General features: G+C 35.5%; 1 protein-coding gene across 1 annotated transcript in view; it reads left to right on the forward strand.

The window, feature by feature from the left end:
* GFPT1 (glutamine--fructose-6-phosphate transaminase 1) overlaps positions 1–19,084 on the forward strand; it is a gene marked incomplete at both ends in the record, with an annotated part of 45,121 nt that overhangs the window by 12,652 nt on the left and 13,385 nt on the right. The window contains 9 exon segments of the mRNA XM_084234845.1: positions 2,927–3,052; positions 4,831–4,889; positions 5,710–5,844; positions 7,909–7,970; positions 10,075–10,154; positions 10,350–10,403; positions 13,895–14,000; positions 15,897–16,060; positions 17,047–17,142. Coding sequence (XP_084090971.1) covers positions 2,927–3,052; positions 4,831–4,889; positions 5,710–5,844; positions 7,909–7,970; positions 10,075–10,154; positions 10,350–10,403; positions 13,895–14,000; positions 15,897–16,060; positions 17,047–17,142 — 882 coding nt within the window.

Below are 19,084 nucleotides of genomic sequence, written 5' to 3' on the forward strand. Positions count from 1 at the left end.
GTAGCAAAGATCTCATGATCTGTTGTTGATTTGATGGACCCCTCAGCTTAATGAATAAGCAATATTCCTTAAATGGCATAGTGAAATAAGTATGGTAATTACCATGAACTTGAAATGGATTGATTTTACAGATTTTTGTGACTTTCTTCAATGTTGCTTGGCAGCTTGTGAGAGGAGATTAGAAAAAACTGAGTGTGGGGATTATCTAGATTTAAGATTCAACAAAAGATTAGAATAGGGATAATGTTGAATAAAACAGTCAAGGATTAGAAGTCATAACTAATTTGTAAAACATGAAATATTTGTTGTAAGGAATGTGCTTATTGTTATGGCAGTGGATTTTTCTTACTAAACATTAGATAATGTTTCTTTGGCAACAGTGAAATAGATATGGCAATTATGAATTTGAAATGGATTCCATTTACAGAATCGCATTACTTTCTCCAATGCTGGTTGCTAACGTGGGGATAAAATACTTGCTTTAATTATAGTTAACCTAAAAAAACTAGTCAAATGTTTTTATTATTTGCATTAACCTATTAGCTAGTGATAATAGTCTTTACTTTTCTGGAGGTCATTTATCAACTTGCCTTAATTATTCAGTACACAGTTGAGAAGAGAAAGAATCCTTTTTTTGTGTCCTAGCCACTGTGACCTAGGGCAGGTTTTGTGATCTATTCGAGGTTCAATTTCTTATTCTGTGAAGTGGGGACAATATTACCTCACAGAGTATAGGGAGGATCCATAACAAAATGAGTATTTATTGAGTACCATTAAATTCTAGCCCTTGTTCTAGGCCCTATGCATACAACAGAGAAAAAGATAGGCAAACTCCCTGCCCTGAGGGAGCTTTTTGGCTAGTGAGATAATCATACAACAAACAAATATGTTAGATAGGTGATGAGTGGTATGAAGAAAATGTATTGTAGATGTGACATTTGAGAAGGAGGGAATGCTAAACAGTGGGAACACCTAGTGTGGAGGCTAGGTCTGTGTGTAGCTGAAAGTTAGTGGCCGCTAGAGCATTGTAAGTGATGGGGAGAGTGGAAGGAGATAAGGCTAGAGAGGTGACTGAGGGCAAGGTCATGTAGATTTTACTATGTGTAAAATTCATGGGGAGCTACTGAAAAATTTTGCATTGGAGTGACATGGCCTAACTTCTATTTTGAAAGGATTACTTTGGTTGGTGTACAAAGAGTAGGTTGTTCAAAGGCCTGTTGAAGTAGTTCAGGGACAGACAGTGGTAGCTGGTGCCACAGTGACAGGGCTACAATGATGAGAAGTCATTAGTACCTTGCACTAAGTAAATTCTCTGTTACTATTGGCTGCTGTTATTTGTAAAAGGTGTGTTGAAGGCACTGAGGGATAATTGGAGGGGTGGGAGATGAGGATGGAAAGGTAGGGGTCTTGTATGCCACAAGGAGGTTTTGAGACTTTATGTTGTGAGAAGATGATTTTCTGGTTGTAGAGTAGATTTAAGGATAGATTTAAGGATCTTTTTATAAATCCCTGTGACTGGGTTTAGGATGATCCATATGGGTACCTAGGGATGCACACTACCTTTTAGAGCAGTAGAAGTCTATGTAAAGATTTCAGCATTGTTTCCTGATAAGATTTGTTTTAGAATCACCTCTGATCAACTTCTGTAAAAGCCACAAAAATTGGGTGCTCAAATGCACAGACTTTCCTATTCAGACTTCTGAGCAGTTTGTTCTTAATTTAGATTTAATTCTGGTAAGCTTTGTTATCTTGTTTCTTACTTAGTCAAATGAATTTTGTATATAGGAAGTTAAAAGTGAGGCATTAGGACCTCCCCTGGTGGCGCAGCAGTTGAGTGCTGGGCTGCAAGGCTGCCCACAGCCTCTGCAGTGCTGGTTTGTTCCCCGGCCGCCCGCCTGCAAGGGTCCCACAAAAAAAAAAAAAAAAGAAAAGAAAAGATAAGAAAAAAAGTGAGGCATTGCTAGTAAATAGCTAGAATTGTTCATTTTCTTTTTAAAAAATATTTATTTATGCATACAAGAACTGGAATGTAGGCCAGAGGTGCGGGGGATGAGAGGATCCACTAGAGACAGAGTGGGGAGCAGAACAGACAGATGTACTTAAATACACTGCTGAGGGGAGCAGCAGGCGAGACAGGAAAGGTCTGAGCCATGTGGGTTAGTTTCCAGGCCAGGATCGAACTCGTGCCTCAGTGTCTGGTGATTGCTTGATAGTGCAGAGACTTTAACCCCTGCATCACCAGGGAGCCTTGTTCATTTTTTTCTGGAAAAAGCAAGGAGAATAGCTAGTTGGGAAAAGAAATTAAAACTGCTGCTTTTCAAGATAGGAGCCATCGGCCTATATCTTTATATTTTCATAGTGTTGCTCTATTCTTTGATTTTGAAAGTTGTCATAATTTCATTTTATATTGTGAAATATACTTACATTCACTGGAGACTAAAGACATTGAAGTTGTAATGTTGTGTAGCATTGAGAAAATGATTTTATTTTTACATGTCCAATTAAAATGACTGATTTATTCTAAGGTAGAGATTAAAAACATTTAAAAATCATATTAACTCTTTTTGGGCCATAATTACTGAGTTTGAGAATTTTTAGGCTTCCACAAAACTGAAAGAATAGCACATTAATCCTACGTGTGTGTACACACATGCGGCATTTCCTCTCACTCTACCAGCTGTTTAATATTTTGTCACCTTTGCTTTATCTCTCTGTATGCACTTTTTTTTTGTTTTTTGTTTTGAAACCATTTGCCCTAAAATATTTCAGCTGCATTAACTTCTAAATCTTTCTTTTACCATTTTGAATATGCCTGATCTTCAGTTTTAATAATTGTTTGTTCTAGTTGGGCAGCACTCTAGTAATTATATTAAGTATAATGTATAGCATGATTTAATATTGGGATTTTTTATTTTATTGTCTTTAGAACAACAGGATATGGATTTGGATATAGAATTTGATGTACATCTTGGAATAGCTCATACCCGTTGGGCAACACATGGAGAACCCAATCCTGTCAATAGCCATCCCCAGCGCTCTGATAAAAATAATGGTATGGACAAATGAAATGATTGTAGAGGGGTCGACAGTGGGAGAATAATTGAAGGCTCTTATGTTTTTGTTATTTTAGTTTGGAAATTTTCAAATGTATTCAGAAGTTGAGACTTTATAGAGTCCCATGTACCTAACACCTGCTTTAATGTTTATCAGTACACAATCAATTATGTTTTCAGTCTCTTCTTTCACTTTTAAAAATGAACAAATACATATGTGGTATGTCTGTGTTTCTATATATGTGTATACCTTTTGAGACAAGATTTCATAATTTAATTCAGCAACTGCTTTTTTAGGTTTCTTGTGCTTCACATACTTATATCATTGAGTAAGATTGGAATGTTAACAACCACTCTTAACTTTTAATACTGATAAGGACTTTATAAATGATTCCTGAAAACTATCTGGATTATGTTTTGAGAATTTGACTTTAAGGCTTTATGTCAGCAATTAACTATTTATGATTCTTTGTGGTCTAGCATTAAAATTTTTCTTTTAGATGCATTCATTATTTATTTATTTATTTATTTAAAGATTTATTTATTTATTTAAAGATTTATTTGCTCATGCATACAAGAGCTGGGGCACAAGCCAGAGATGTGGGGGTGGGGTGAGAGGACTCACCAGAGACAGAGTGGGGAACAGAACAGGCAGACTGACCAAAATACACTGCTGAGGGGAGCAGTGAATGAGACAGGAGAGGTCTGCTTCGCCATGTGGGTTGCTCCCTGCCAGGGATCGAACTCGTGCTGTCGAGGCTGTGGATTGCCTCGCAGTATGGTGCTTAACCCCTTGCGCCACCAGGAAGGCCCTAGATTTATTTTTATGATATCATTTTGTGGTATCTTTTTCTCTCAAAAGTGTAGTAAAAATGTTTTGATTTGTAACAAATTCAGTTCAAGCTCATTTAGTGTCAGACCAAAATATCAAATATTTCTTTAAGCATATTAAAAATATTTTGAAATTTAATGTAATAATAAGGTTGAATTTAGTAGTAATTTCTCTCCTGACTTATATGAACTTTAAATAATCATGGCACGCTGGCAGTCTTTATATACAGTTAGTGACCACAAATAATAATACTGTGAACTCTTGGTTAGCCATTCTTACAAAGTTATTTAATCAAAAAAGATGAAAATTGTCACATTATATGCATTTTGGAAAGCATATGGAATACAGTTTTGATATTCATTTATCTGATAGTCTAAGAATTGTCTGGATCTGAGATAAATGATTGTAAGTATAGATCTGAATAGCTGTTTGGTTTTTCTTAGTAACTTCTTTATATCCTAAACTTATTTTGTATAAATCATATATTTTTATTTGAAATACTTTTCTCTTTAAACTTAGGAATGTTTTATGCATAAGAATGAATGAACAAAGAAGTGAGGTAATAATTCTAGAGTTTAGTCCTCTCATTTTGCAAGTAAGGAACTAGACCTAGGAAATTTGCTCTGTTCATATGGTGGTATTGGTTTAGAAGTTTAGTCACAAGTGAAATTTATGTCTCTAGACCATACTTTATTGTGTTTTTCCACTGTACCCACCTCCCTGGTATTGTGTGCTTCCACGCAGCCACGTAAATAATATCGCTTATCTATCTGAGGATGGTACATAATGAAAACTAGGTGATACTTGATTCCACCTGGAAGTACAGTATTTGTCACAAAAAGTGACAAACTTTTTGACTTGAGGAAAGTGTACTAGCAGTAGTTGCTACTCACAGTGTTTACCAGACCTATATTTTTCATCATCAATACTTTTTATCTGTTTCAGAATTTATTGTTATTCACAATGGAATTATCACCAACTATAAAGACTTGAAAAAGTTTTTGGTAAGTAATGTGAACTTTAAAAACACCATCTTTTAGAATATTTCTGATGAGAGCAGGGAGGTTGTGTGTTGGGATATGCAGTACCTTCTAGATATAACAAGTAATCCTTAAGATGGTAATTCCAATGGTGGTTTGCTTTGTTGACCGCAGAATATTATTTCTTAAATGAAAAGGAAATAATTATGTGACTTTATTATAAATGACCCCAAAAGTTCAAGTAAGGTTGGAATTGGGTGTAGGGCATCTTTTACATTGTGAGAGACTTTTAAAAAGGATTCTAGGATATGTAAGAAGAATTAGTACAGATTCAATGAAGGTTCTGTGCCCTAAAGAGCTGTGTACTATATAGTAATATAGTCATGATGAATGACCTTCATGAATACATTCTCAGGGCTATCCAGTTGAACTTGCTATGGTGTTGGAATCCTTCACCTGTCCTGTCTAACTCAATAGTCAATGTCCACATGTGTCTGTGGAGCTATATGACTGACTAAATTTGAAATTTATATAATTTTAATCAATTTAAATAGCCACATATAGCTAATAACAGTGCATTATCATTATCAAGGAAAGTCATTTTCATTATGGAATTAGCATTTTTTGAATATTATTTCATTATATTTTATTAATTTAAAATATAATTTATATGTATTTAGGTTCACTGTTATAAGATGGTGACTTTAATTTTGAGCTATTGGTCAAAAATACTAGAATTAGAAATCAGTTAATGAAATTTTTGAGGAAAAAAACTTTGTAGAAAAGATTTGGAGATCATCAATATTTTATTAAATGTTATTTCCCCCTCCCTTTCTAATTACAGGAAAGCAAAGGCTATGACTTTGAATCTGAAACAGACACAGAGACAATTGCCAAGCTGGTTAAATACATGTATGACAATCGGGAAAGTCAAGATACCAGTTTTACTACCTTAGTGGAGAGAGTTATCCAACAACTGGTAGGTACTAAACTGTACTCATACAGATAATTATTGCCAATACCAATTATGATAAACTCTTAAAATTAGTTTGATAAGCAGGAACTATGTTCATTTAAGTTTTTTTGACTTTTGCTTCCTTTAGATATTACCATTCAACTTGAATGACTTTGAGAGATCATTTTTTAACCTATTGACCACTCCCTTTTCCACACCACTTAAAAAAATTCTACTTCTTTTAAGGTTGTTTAGGGTCACAAGAATTAAAAATAGTCCAGAGTCCAGAATCAGTTTGTCTAAAATCTAGGCATACATAACTACAAACCTATACACATCCATGCAAACATATACATAATACACATAGTCAGGGATTCATCATTTTCTTTCTTTGTGCTCATTTAAGTGTTCTTCTCAGTCAGTAACAGCACAAGGTAACTTCAGTGAAATGCATACTCTCTTTTGGGATGTTTGTGTATCTTGGAGCCAGTATAAATCATCTCCTTATCTTTTCTTTTTTTTTTTTTTTTTTTATAGAGGCATGTTTTTATTTATTTATTTGTTTGTTTGTTTGTTTTGTTTATACATGCACTGGGTACAGTCAGAAGCGCGGGAGGGTGAGAGAATTCACCAGAGCCAGAGCGGGGAGCAGAGCAGGCAGAAGGACCGCAATACACTGCTGAGGGGAGCAGCGGGCGGCAGGAGAGGTCTGCGCGCCATGTGGGACCCTCCTCCGGTGGCCGGGGAGCAGCCGGGGATCGAACCGGCACCGCAGAGGCCGCGGGCAGCTTCGCAACCCAGCGCTCAACCGCTGCACCACCGGGGAGGCCCTCCTTATCTTTTCTTAATGGGACTTTACTTTGGCCCTGCATCTCTATAAAACAGTATTTCTCAGCCCAAATGAAAGTGAAAATTAAAGATCAAAGACGTTAAATATCCACAAAATCCAAATGCATAGTGATTTCCACCCTTCCCCTGCTCAGAACTCTAGCTTTCCCATTTAAAAACCCTTTATTTCTTTCTCTACTAAGGTCTAACCCTTACCACTTACTTCTGCCCAAATCTTATGATTTCTTCAATAGGAAACAGGAAGATGGAGAAGATAGAGACTTGCTCCTTCCCTTTACTTAATAGTAAAGGGCTCAAGGCAGAGTAGTGTACCTTTCCAGCTTTTTCTTACTTTTATACATTGTACATTCTACACATTGTACAACAGAGTTTGTGTTCTGTGGTGATTCCTTCCCTTTCCTATCTCATGCTTCTCCTTTATTCATTTTTAATTTACTTACGCCCTGTCCCTGAGAAGGTTGGGTTGATGGAATGGGATGGTGTATGTGTTAGTATTGTGATTGTGTATATTTGCTATCTTTAATATTGAGGTAAAACAGAATAGAAATTTTTTTTTTAAGATTTATTTATGCATACAAGAACTGGGGTATAGGCCAGAGATTCTGGGGTGGGAGGGTGGGTAAGAGGATTCTTCAGAGGCAGAGTGGGGAGCAGAACAGGCAGATGTACTGAAATACACTGCTGAGGGGAGCAGTGGGCAAGGCAGGAGAGTTCTGCGCCATGTGGGTTATCTCCTTGGCTGGGGATTGAACTCGTGTTGCATTGACTGGCGAGAGCTTGATTGCACTGAGACTTAACCCTTGCGCCACCAGGGAGACCCAAAACAGAATAGAAGTTAACAGTGGTAAAAATTTACTGGGTCAGAGAGTTGGTTTTGTATATTAAGTTGGGGATCTTTTTAAATTCTCTTCACCCCTAATAATGCAACAATATACAGGAGATAAGATATCTCTATTTAGAAATATTTGTAGCATGCACAAAGGTTTTTAAAGTGGTTTGGTTTGGTACTATTATCTAGTGAGCATATTTCAAGAATGGGTTTGTTTGAAAAATGGATCTTGAATACACCAAAACTCAGGAGTAAATATCTACTTAAAACTTAGGTTCCTTTATAAACAAATGCAAAAGAATAGTTGTATGAACAAAAAAATGTTATGCAAAAGCCAATATGATTTAGGCATTTCACACTTGATAATTGATTACAATAAATATTGCTAATATATGTTTTCCTCTTCTTAGGAAGGTGCTTTTGCACTTGTATTTAAAAGTGTTCATTTTCCTGGCCAAGCAGTTGGCACACGGTACGTATAAATTGATCATAACTAGTAATTAAATGTATTCTGGAACATTTGAATTATAAGTTTATTTTCCAGATACTGTAAAAGGCTCTTCACTATAAAGGCTTTGCCCTTTCTTAGATATAGCTGTATATATTTTTATCTTAATATGCTCCTTTACAACTCTTATTTAATAGAGTTTCTCAATAAAGCAGATATACTTTGGCATTTATAATTAGCCTTTTGTCTGTAGTGGGGCTCCATGTTTCCTTTGTGTATTTGATAATTTTAGGCCCCCAAATTTAACTTTCTCCATATTTTTGGAAGTATATATTCTAGGCAGAGTTCTGGATAATTGTACCATCACTACTTTTGCTAGAATATTTAAGTCTAACCACAAAATCCTTTTTTCTTTTTTTTTTTTTTTATGAACTCCTTTTTTTTTCTTTTATATATTTTTTACATCATTTTTCATTTTTGCACAATGTATGCATTTTCATCTTGGTTATAGTCCCCATACAATTCCCAGCCTGCTTATTTTGATACTACCCCCCCCCACCCCGTAGTGTGTTTCTGGTTTATAGTTGCTTGTTGATTTTGATTTTTACTTTATTATAATATTTAAAAAGAAAAAATTCAAATACATTGTTACAGAACAGAGATTGTTAAGCTTTTCCTGTAATGGGTGAGATAGTAAATATTTTAGACTTTCTAGGTAAAGAACCTCTTACAACTCTTTAGTTTTGCTGCTGAAATGTGAAAGCAGTCATATAAAATATGTTAAAAAAAATGGGCATGAACTGGTACAACCACTATGGAGAGCTGTGTGGAGATTTATTTATTTATTTATTTTTTAAAAGATCTATTTATTTATTTATACAAGAACCGGGGTACAGTCAGAAGTGCAGGAGGGTGAGAGAATTCACTAGAGCCAGAGCAGGGAACAGAACACACAGACCGACAAATACACTGCTGAGGGGAGCAGTGGGCGCAGCAGGAGAGGTCTGCACGCCATGTGGGACCCTCGCCGGCGGCTGGGGATCGAATTGGCACTGCAGAGGCTGCGGGCAGCTTTGCAGCCCAGCGCTCAACCATTGTGCCACCAGGGGAGGCCCGTGGAGATTTCTTGACCTACTAAAGATAGAGCTTCCATATGATCCAGCAATTCCACTCCTAGATATTTACTTAAATGACACAGAAACATTAATTCCAAAGGGCACCTGCACCCTTATGTTTATAGCAGCTAAGCTATGGAAACAACCCAAATGCCCAAAAATAGATGACTGGATCAAGAAGATGTGGTGTGTGTGTGTGTATATATATGTGTGTGTATATACATATATGTGTGTATATACATATATATGTGTATGTGTATACATATATATACATACACACATATATATACATATACATATATGTGTGTATATACACATATATGTATATATATGTGTGTATATATACACACACACACACAATGGAATATTACTCAGCAATCAAAGAAGATAAACACATGCAGTTTGCAGCAACATGGATGGAGCTAGAAGGGATCATGCTCAGCAAAATAAGTCAGAAAGAAAAAGAAAAATACCAGATGGTCTCACTCATAGCAGGTATTTAGAAAACATAGCAGGTATTTAGAAAACCTAAATAAGGGACCAGGAAAAAATCTAATTAATACAAAGTGAAAATCAAAATCAACAAGCAACTATAAACCAGAGACACACCATGGGGAGTGGGGAGGGGTGTGGAGAGGAAGGATTAGGGTCAAAATAGGGGAGGGTGCAATTATATGGGGAATATAACCAAAATGAAAATGCATACATTGTGCAAAAATGAAAAATGATGTAAGAATTATATAAAATAAAATATCAAAAAAAATGGGCATGGCTATTTCCAGTAAAATTCTCTTTGCAAGAATAGACAAACTTGGATTATGGTTCATAGTTGGCTGACCTGCTCTTGAATATTTTTTGAGTTTCTGTTCGTGTCATTTTTTTGTTATACCTGAAGCCAGACTTGGAGAATTTAAACATTATTTGTAGAATGTTCCCTCATCAAATTTAAATTTTATACCTTTGGTGTATTATTTATACAAATGGCTTAATTCTGTCTAATTTTGTACTAATAGACGAGGTAGCCCTCTGTTGATTGGTGTACGAAGTGAACATAAACTTTCTACTGATCACATTCCAATACTCTACAGAACAGGTAAAAACTGTTTCTACATCACACCATGGGGAAAATGTATAAATTAAGTACAGTAGTTACAAAAAATTGTTTTTCTTAAACTGCAATAAGTATCCCTTTGGTCAGCTCCACTCATACGTGTAGTCTAGACATGAAAAGGATTTGTTTTTGTGCCTTCTCTGACGAGTAGAATTTTTTTCTGTTGTATATCCTTAGCTAGGACTCAGATTGGATCAAAATTCACACGGTGGGGATCACAGGGAGAAAGAGGTGGGAAATGCATTCTGCATGGATGGGGAAGAATCTTCTCTTCTTTTGTTCATTTTTTACTAATTCTTTGTTCTTGGAGTGAATGAATGTGCTGGGCCTCTAAAAATGTGCTTTTTTTATGGGGAAACATATTTTGACATTTTTCTAATTTGCAAAGTATATTTTGTCTGTCTGCTTTGGCATTTAGAAAACTGCTTTTAATAATTTGTTACTTTAAAAGCTCTGAGATGATACAATAGTTGACAGTGTAAAGCTTTTTCTTTTAAATTAAAATTATAAGGGGTACATTATTATAAATAAGATGTTTTGATGAAGAAAAGAGTATTGTATGGCAGGCTGTTATAGATGCGATCATTATTTGAATAACGTAGTCTAACTTTTAACTGCAATTTGTTTAATGATTATTATATATTTTTACATGTACATTTGCTATGTTGACTGACTTTGTTTGAATTTAGGATTATTGTTTTTTTTACCTTTTAAGTTTTTTTAGTAGGATTTTCAGTTGTATAAACTGTGGGTCTTCTTATTAATATAATTAGATAAAAACACAGTGTAGTCACTCCGTTTACTTACTCGTAAAACCTTTTCATTTCATAAAAGATGGGGAGCAGTTAATTCAGGAAATTGAAACTCATAAATGTAAAATTCTTGGTTTTTTGAAAAAAATTAGCAAATTTTCAATCTGTTCATGTTTACATTGAGACTGCTCTGTTTTATCTAGTGCAGAAGGTTTTTTTCATAAACAGCCTTCAATCCTGACATGTTAAATTTCTTTTTATCTTCTTCCCCTTATGCTTTCTTTTCTTTTCAAAAGAAAAATTAGTTTACTAGTGAGTATAGAATTTGGACTCAGAATTCCAGACTTCTGTTAATTCATCTTATCTCATGTGTGTATATGTATATATGATTTAAATGTTACCTTGTACATAATATTAGGTTGCTTTTAGAAACAATGCAAAAACATTGGTTGAGGTCTTAAGAAGCTGTTAGACAGTTATCATGAGACAGTTGTTTTTGAGATCAGGCTAATTATGTTTTAATAACCCTTATTTCTCTAGCTCCTAGTCGGTAGGTAATGTGTAGCTCAGCAAGGTTTAGTTTATAAGAATAGCCTCTTTGTCCTTTGGGTAAATACCTAGGAGTGGAATTGCTGGATCATATGGAAGCTCTATGTTTAGTAGGTCCAGAAATCTCCACACAGCTCTCCATAGTGGTTGGACCAGTTTGCACTCCCACCAACAGTGCAGAAGAGTTCCTTTTTCTCCACACCCTCGCCAACATTTGTTGTTGCTAGTTTTTTAATATGTGCCATTCTCACTGGTCACAGAAACATCAATTCCAAAGAGCACCTGCACCCCTATGTTTATAGCAGCACTGTTTACAATAGCTAAGATTTGGAAACAACCCAAATGCCCAAAAATAGATGACTGGATCAAGAAGATGTGGTACATATATACCATGGAATATTACTCAGCATTCAAAAAAGATAAACACATGCAATTTGCAGCAACATGGATGGCACTGGAAGGGATCATGCTCAGCGAAATAAGCCAGAAAGAAAAAGAAAAATACTGGATGGTCTCACTCATAGCAGGAATCTAGAAAACTTAAATAAGGGACCAGGAAAATGAATAACTATAAGAAAGTGAAAATCAAAATCAACAAAAAACTATGAACCAGAGACACTCTATGGGGGGTAGGGGGCGGGACGGGAGGGATTGGGGTCAAAATAAGGGGGTTGCAATTGTATGGGGAATATAAAAATAAAATTTATTATAAAAAAAAAAAAGAATAGCCTCTTGCTGAAGAGGCTGTGTAACGGGGAGAACGTTTAACTAGGCTTTTGCAGTTTTCTCCAAATGTAACCACTGGAGGCTGGATTTAGTGGAATGATAATTATATTCTACTTCAATCAGATGAGATAAAGTGTGAGAAGACATTTTATAGATTGTAATGGTCATAGAGATGCCAAGTATTGATATTCTTTTTATTTAAGTAGTCATTGATACCTCAGACTCCTTTAAACATTGCAATTGAATATACCTTGTTACTTGAAGAATGAAATAACCATAATTGGAGAATGTCTATAGTGGAACTCAGTCCCATTGGTACATTATCTTACCAAAGCAGGATGTATTTATTTAAAAAACCTAGGTCCTTTCTTCCTATTTTTTAAATTCATTTCTTTTTATAGAGTGATTTCACTCCTTTTGGTGTATAATTTCATGAGTTTTGTCAAATGCAAACAAATGTATAACTGCTATCAAGATATAGAATAGTTACATTCCCCAAAAAGTTCTCTCTAGCTGCCCCTTTGTAGTAAACCCTGTCTCATTTCCTGCCCTGTCAAACACTGCTCTCTTTTATCTGCCTATAGTGTTAGCTTTTCCAGGATGTCAGGCTAATCCTTATAGATATGCGTTTTAGAGGATAGATGCAACATGAATTATTATAAGTATTTTTATAGTATAAGCTACCCTTTGTGTCCACTGTTTATAAGATCTACATTCTTATCCTTGAGGGGGGGGGTGCTTTCTTTTGTGTCTTGGACGTTTATATATTCTTCAAATAATATGTTTTTCCTATATTTGACTAATTTGTCAAACCGATAGTATGCTTTCCAGTTTTTAATATATTTGTAAATGAACAAAAAAGAAAAAAATGTTCTTCATCAATAACATAATGAATTAGAGATGGCCAGAAATCTAATGTGTTGTAATTAAAAGGCTGTTGTCATTGCAAAAGGACCATACTTTATCTTGACTAAAAGAAATATAAGAAAACCCAATTGTAAGAAAGAAGAGGTTCTGGGTATAGGATAATTTCAGTCTTGGTAGCAGGTGTCACATATGATAGACCATGGCTGGAGAGTTCTATCTTTGTTTTTAAATTAGAAATTAGTGTAAGATACAAATTTATTTTGTTAATACTGACTTACAGCTAAAATCTAGAGGAATTTTGTTATGAGGTAATAAAGATTAATATGTTACTAATCTTCATTTTATTTTTCATTGCATAATTTGATATTTTAATGCAATTTTTGTGATAAATCTAGGCTTACAGCTTGTTTGAATTCCATCAAGTTTTGCATAAAGTTAGGATTAGTCTACATATCTTAACAAAATTCCTCTAGATTTTACTTCTAAGTCAGTGTTAACAAAAATAGTCTACATTTTGATTTTTAAAAAGTGATATTAATGAGTTAATTATTTGCATATTACTTGGAAAAGAAATATTTAAAAAAATTTATAATTAGCACTATTACCTGCCACGCTCTCTTTGATAGTTGCTTTTTCACTCTACACTTTTTGGTCTGTGTTCTCATTGGCTTATTGCATGGACATGAGGTGATCTACCTGGCATTCTAAAGTTGCTGAAATTATTTTGTGTTGCTATGGGGTTTTTTGGTTTTATAGAAATCATGTATATTTTGATGTTGGCCCTGGTTTTCTACATGTTTGCTGATTTGGGTAAACTCTGTGCTCTAGGGAAAGACAAGAAAGGAAGCTGCAATCTCTCTCGGGTAGACAGCACAACTTGCCTTTTCCCTGTTGAAGAAAAAGCGGTGGAGTATTACTTTGCTTCTGATGCAAGGTGAGATTCCTTAGTTGATTCAAAGAATTTTTAGTGAAACTTCCATGCTGCAGGAAACAAATCATTTTGAATAAATCTAGCATATATAAGAGAACTTTGTTAATATAGGAAATGTAGGTAACTTTTTGGAGATAGGGTTCTAAGAATATGTCTCAATTAAAACAGATACGTCATTTACAAGATCAGGAAATAGTCCTTGGAAGCTATTCCAGTATTTATTCTGAGCTGTTACATTCTCCCCTTCTTTTCTTTTAGGAGCTTTACCTAGGTTTTGCAGAGAGGAGATTTAGATTGGAGAATAGAATGGCTTAGTATAATACCAGTTATAGTATAGTTTCCAAACTATTACAGCTGTAGTCTAGTACCTTGTCTTTTTAAACGAAATACTAGTGGTAATGAGGATAAAATGGAATCACCAAAATTATCAACAAGTACCTGAAAGTAGGAGATTAAAAAAATGAGGGAACGATGTGCTTTATTGGGTTGTCAGAAAAGTCATGACATTTTTTCTGTGTTTTTCAAAGGAAAAAATACATGAATTTTCTGACAATCCAGTAGTATACTTAAAGGGTCATATTATCTTATTAGGAAACAAGCTTTACTGTTTTCTATTTTGTGGGTGTATAAGGTGTGCTAAGATGTGCCTTTGCTTTCATTAAATAAGTTTGTTACAGAATGACAGTTGTGGCTTAAACTGGAAATTGAAGAAACAATAAGCCTTTCATCATTCACTTGAACATTCTGAACAAAACCATGTGCTAGGCTTAGGAGATAATGGTGAAGGAAAAAAGTTACTTGCCCTCAAGGAGCTTTTCCTGAATGGAGGAAACACTTTTTAAAAAAAAGATTTATTTATTTATGCATACAAGAACTGGGATACAGCCAGAGGTGTGGGGGGGTGAGAGGATTCACCAGAGACAGAGTGGGGAACAGAACAGGCAGATTGACTGAAATACACTACTGAGGGGAGCAGTGGGCGAGTCAGGAGAGGTCTGCTGCACCATGTGGGTAGCTCCCTGGCCAGGGATCGAACTCGTGCAGCAGTGGCTGAGGATGGCTTCGTAGGTTGTGTCTTAACCCCTTGTGCCACCAGGGAGGCCTGAGGAAACACATTTTAATCAATAATCACAAGTAAAGAATTGCAACTGTGACAGGAGCTACAAAATGTCTATCACAGGGAGACTTATCCTTCAATAGAAAATTTCTTTAAGAGAATGAGCTTGAACCAAGAGTTAAAGAGGTATTAGAAGTTATGTGAAGGTGTGGAGGGAGGAACATTCATTTTCTATAGGTCAGTCTTTGAAAGCTTGGATATGAGTGTGATTAGACTAGAGAGGGAGGAAGTTTGGTGGGAAATGATGCTAGAAAAGGAGTAGGGGTCATGGTAAGGTGTTTTGTTGTCTTCCTAAGAGGCACAAGGAAGCTGTCAAGCTTGTTGGGTGTGGGGAAATCTTGGTTAGAGTTATCTTTTGCCTTCCATTTTGGCAGAAACAGAGAGTGGGTAGAGAACAACTAGAGGGAATGTACTTGGACCAGTCAGAATTTGCTGCAATAGTCCAGCCAAGAGCCTGATGGTAGCTTAAACAGTTTTATGGTGGTGGACATAGAGGGAGGTTTTGCGGAACATTTAGGAGTTAAAATTGGAGGACTTGGTGATAAAATGAGGAGGGATTAGCTGTGCTTTCTGATCTGATCAAATGCAGTTTAGGTTACTGCATGGAAATCTTTTTAGTCATTGTCCACAGTAACTATTCCCTTCCCCGCAGCCCTCTAGGGGATGGCATTGATATTGCCATTGTAGAGTTTGTATTTAAATTTGATGCTTGTATTCAAATGGTAGTTTTATTTGTAGTGATCATTTGTTATTGATTATAATATCTCGTTGATCTTTTTTAGTGCTGTCATAGAACACACCAATCGAGTTATCTTTCTTGAAGATGATGATGTCGCAGCAGTGGTGGATGGCCGTCTATCTATCCATCGAATTAAACGAACTGCAGGAGATCATCCTGGACGAGCTGTGCAAACCCTCCAGATGGAACTCCAGCAAATCATGAAGGGTGAAAGCTTTTGTCATGTTATAGCGTGGTGGTCTTAATAGGAAGGAGACATTCTACTTCCTGTCCTAGTGTAGGAATCTGATGACGCAGTGCTGAGTGAAATCTGCCATGATTAGTGATGGGTAGCCTAGGAAAAGAGATGATTCTTTGAAGAAATAAGCTGCTTGTCTTACAGTAGTTTTCCTTTAATTCATGGTTTGTGGCTTCTAAACAAAAGGTGAAAAAATTTAAAAAGTGAGTGTAAGTATATCTGATTTTTTAAATATACTTTGAAATCAGCATGATTTGTATTCTGTTCTCTATTCTTATTCTCTCATTGGAAACCATTATTATTTATACTGGTTTATACTCTTATTCTCTCTTCAGTTTTCTCATATGTAAATTGGGGGTCATAGAACCTGCTTCATTGAGGTTGTTTTGAGGGTTAAGAGAGCTAGCGTATGCAAAAATCTTTAGAACAATGCCTGACACTCATAGCGAGCCTTGCAAAAGGTTTGTTGCTATTAACTATTCTAATTATTTTTTTCATGATTCTTTTATTTTCCTCCTTTCTGATAGGGTTGTAGTATGAGTAATAGTGAACATTTATTGCATAACTGTCGTATATGTCAAATCTTCACTAAATTAATCCATTGTACAATGCTATAGAGTAACTGTTCTTATTTTATAAATTAAGAAGTTTCTCCAGAGCCACTTAGCTAGTGAAGGATAGAACCATGAATTGAACCTAAGTCCAAAACTTCAGCTTGTCCCGTTTATCTGTTTTATTGTAACTACCTATTTTAGGTGTATAGTTAATGAAAGTATTTATCCTTCTTACTTGCTCATTTTTCTTTACCTAGGGTAAAATATCATCTAAATATTCTCTTGAATAATCTGTTGTCTCATTTTCTATGATTATGTTAAAAGGGATAGACTTAGCTGTATACAAATTTCTTATTCTTCGGCTTATTAACTTTTTGTTTTAATAATCTGACTTATTTTAGGCAACTTCAGTTCATTTATGCAGAAGGAAATTTTTGAGCAGCCAGAGTCAGTTGTGAACACGATGAGAGGACGAGTCAACTTTGATGACTATACTGGTAATTATATACAAATTGTTTTTTCATTTCTAAGTCTCCTATGGGGTTTGCATTGACAGCCTGAAACTTCCTTGTCCTTTATATCCTTATAGAACAAACACAGCTGTCACTGAAACCGTGTCATCTTTTAAAAGTCCTTTATTGTATGATTCCATTGATAGAAGGTATAGCTAGAATAGTCATCTACGTATAGTGGTAATCAGGGCCTAGGGAGACCCTGACTGAATGGGTGGTTATTCATGGGTACAAAGTTTCTGTTTGGGATGATGAAAAAGTTCCAGAGAAGGAAGGTGTGATGGTTGTACAATATGTGTGTGCTTAATGCCACTGAATTGTATACTTAAAAATAGTTAAAATGGAAAATTTTATGTATATTTTACCACAATAAAAAAGGGAATAATAATGGTTTCCAGGAGCTGAGGGGAGAGGAGGAATGGAGAGTGATTGCTGATGGGCATGGTCTAAAACTGAATGGTGGTGTGATATTTACACAACCTTAAATATGCTAAAAACCATGGAAACATACATTTTAAAAAATACTTTCATTTATGTTATGTGTTCCTCATAAAACTTCTATAATATAAATAGGAAAGCTGTTTTGTATTGTTGTTAAGATAAAGAAGTTGAGTCTTTGTCAGTTTGAGTGTCTTGCCAAAGGTTGCATTGCTTAGTGGTATGTGGAGCCGCAGTAGCTTCCTGTGTTCAGTGGTGTTCCTGAGCATACTGCATTTCTGCCACTGTCCTCCAGTCTCTTTTGCTCTTCCAGTAGCTGCGGTACATTTTGTTAGAATTAAGCTTCTGTCATATATGTCATCAATTTAGAACTTAGGCAGCTCCTTTTAGAGTTACTCCAAGCATCCCTCAGCTACCAGGGAATTTCCTAGGACTAATTTCAGGAAAACATTTTCCTAGGACTAATTTCAGGAAAACATTTTTGAGTATTCTTGACATTCTTGTCATCTGTCTTTTTTATACTGAGTAATCTCCAAACTTACTTGCATTTATATGACCTGACCAACCTTTCTGTCATTACATTTCCTGCTAAACATTTGCAACATGCCTAGGTCTGTGGAAAAACACTGTAGGCAGTGGGACACAAACAGAAACAGGATTGGTCTAGTGCAGGAAGAGCAAGAGGGCAAGTCTGACTGGAATGACCTGGGTGAGAGGGTAAATTCTAGATCAGGCCAGAGGTAAGCAGGTTGGTCATGTATGAACTTTAACACCATGATTTAGGCATTATTTTAACTTATTTGGGAAGGCAGTAAAGCTTTTTGTTGTTTCATTTTCTAGTTTATTAATTTTTAAAATACAGAAATGTAATATGCTCTCTTGGTATTGAAATTTAAAAAGTAGAATATCCAACTATTTGAAAAGAAAAAACAAAACTTATCTGATTCCATATTATAACCAGTTTTGGTCAGAGAAAAGTTTGAGGAGATAAAGAGCAAGTGTAGAGCAGACAGACCTATGGTGGGTCATGTAGAGGGTCTGTGTTGCCCATAGACGTGCACATCTCTCCTCAGTCATACTTTGAATGAACTGTCTGAGAGCTCTGGTGCGTGTGCTGTGCCTTGGATTATAAATTCATTTGGTGCATGCTCAAGAAATACTAGTTGAATAATCGAATGAATGTGGAATGAAAATTTCTCATAGGTAGAAAACTAGCCTTGTGTAAGAGGATCCATAGGCAAGGCACCCTTAGAAGAACTCACAAATATCTGTAGAGACAGAAAAGACAAGACAAGACAAGACTCATTGGAGGGTTTTGAGATCAGATACTTGTTTTTAAACAATCACTGAAAAAAGATCATCCTGGCTATATCTAGAGAACAGGGTCCAGGAGGTATACAATCAAGAGAGAATAGTTAGGAGAGATGTTGGGCTAGAGTGATAGTATTAGAGATTTTGAAGATGGAACTCCCAGTGTTTGCTCATGGAG

This window comes from Talpa europaea, assembly GCF_964194135.1.
Source record: "Talpa europaea genome assembly, chromosome: 6".
In the NCBI taxonomy this organism is placed as follows: domain Eukaryota; kingdom Metazoa; phylum Chordata; class Mammalia; order Eulipotyphla; family Talpidae; genus Talpa; species Talpa europaea.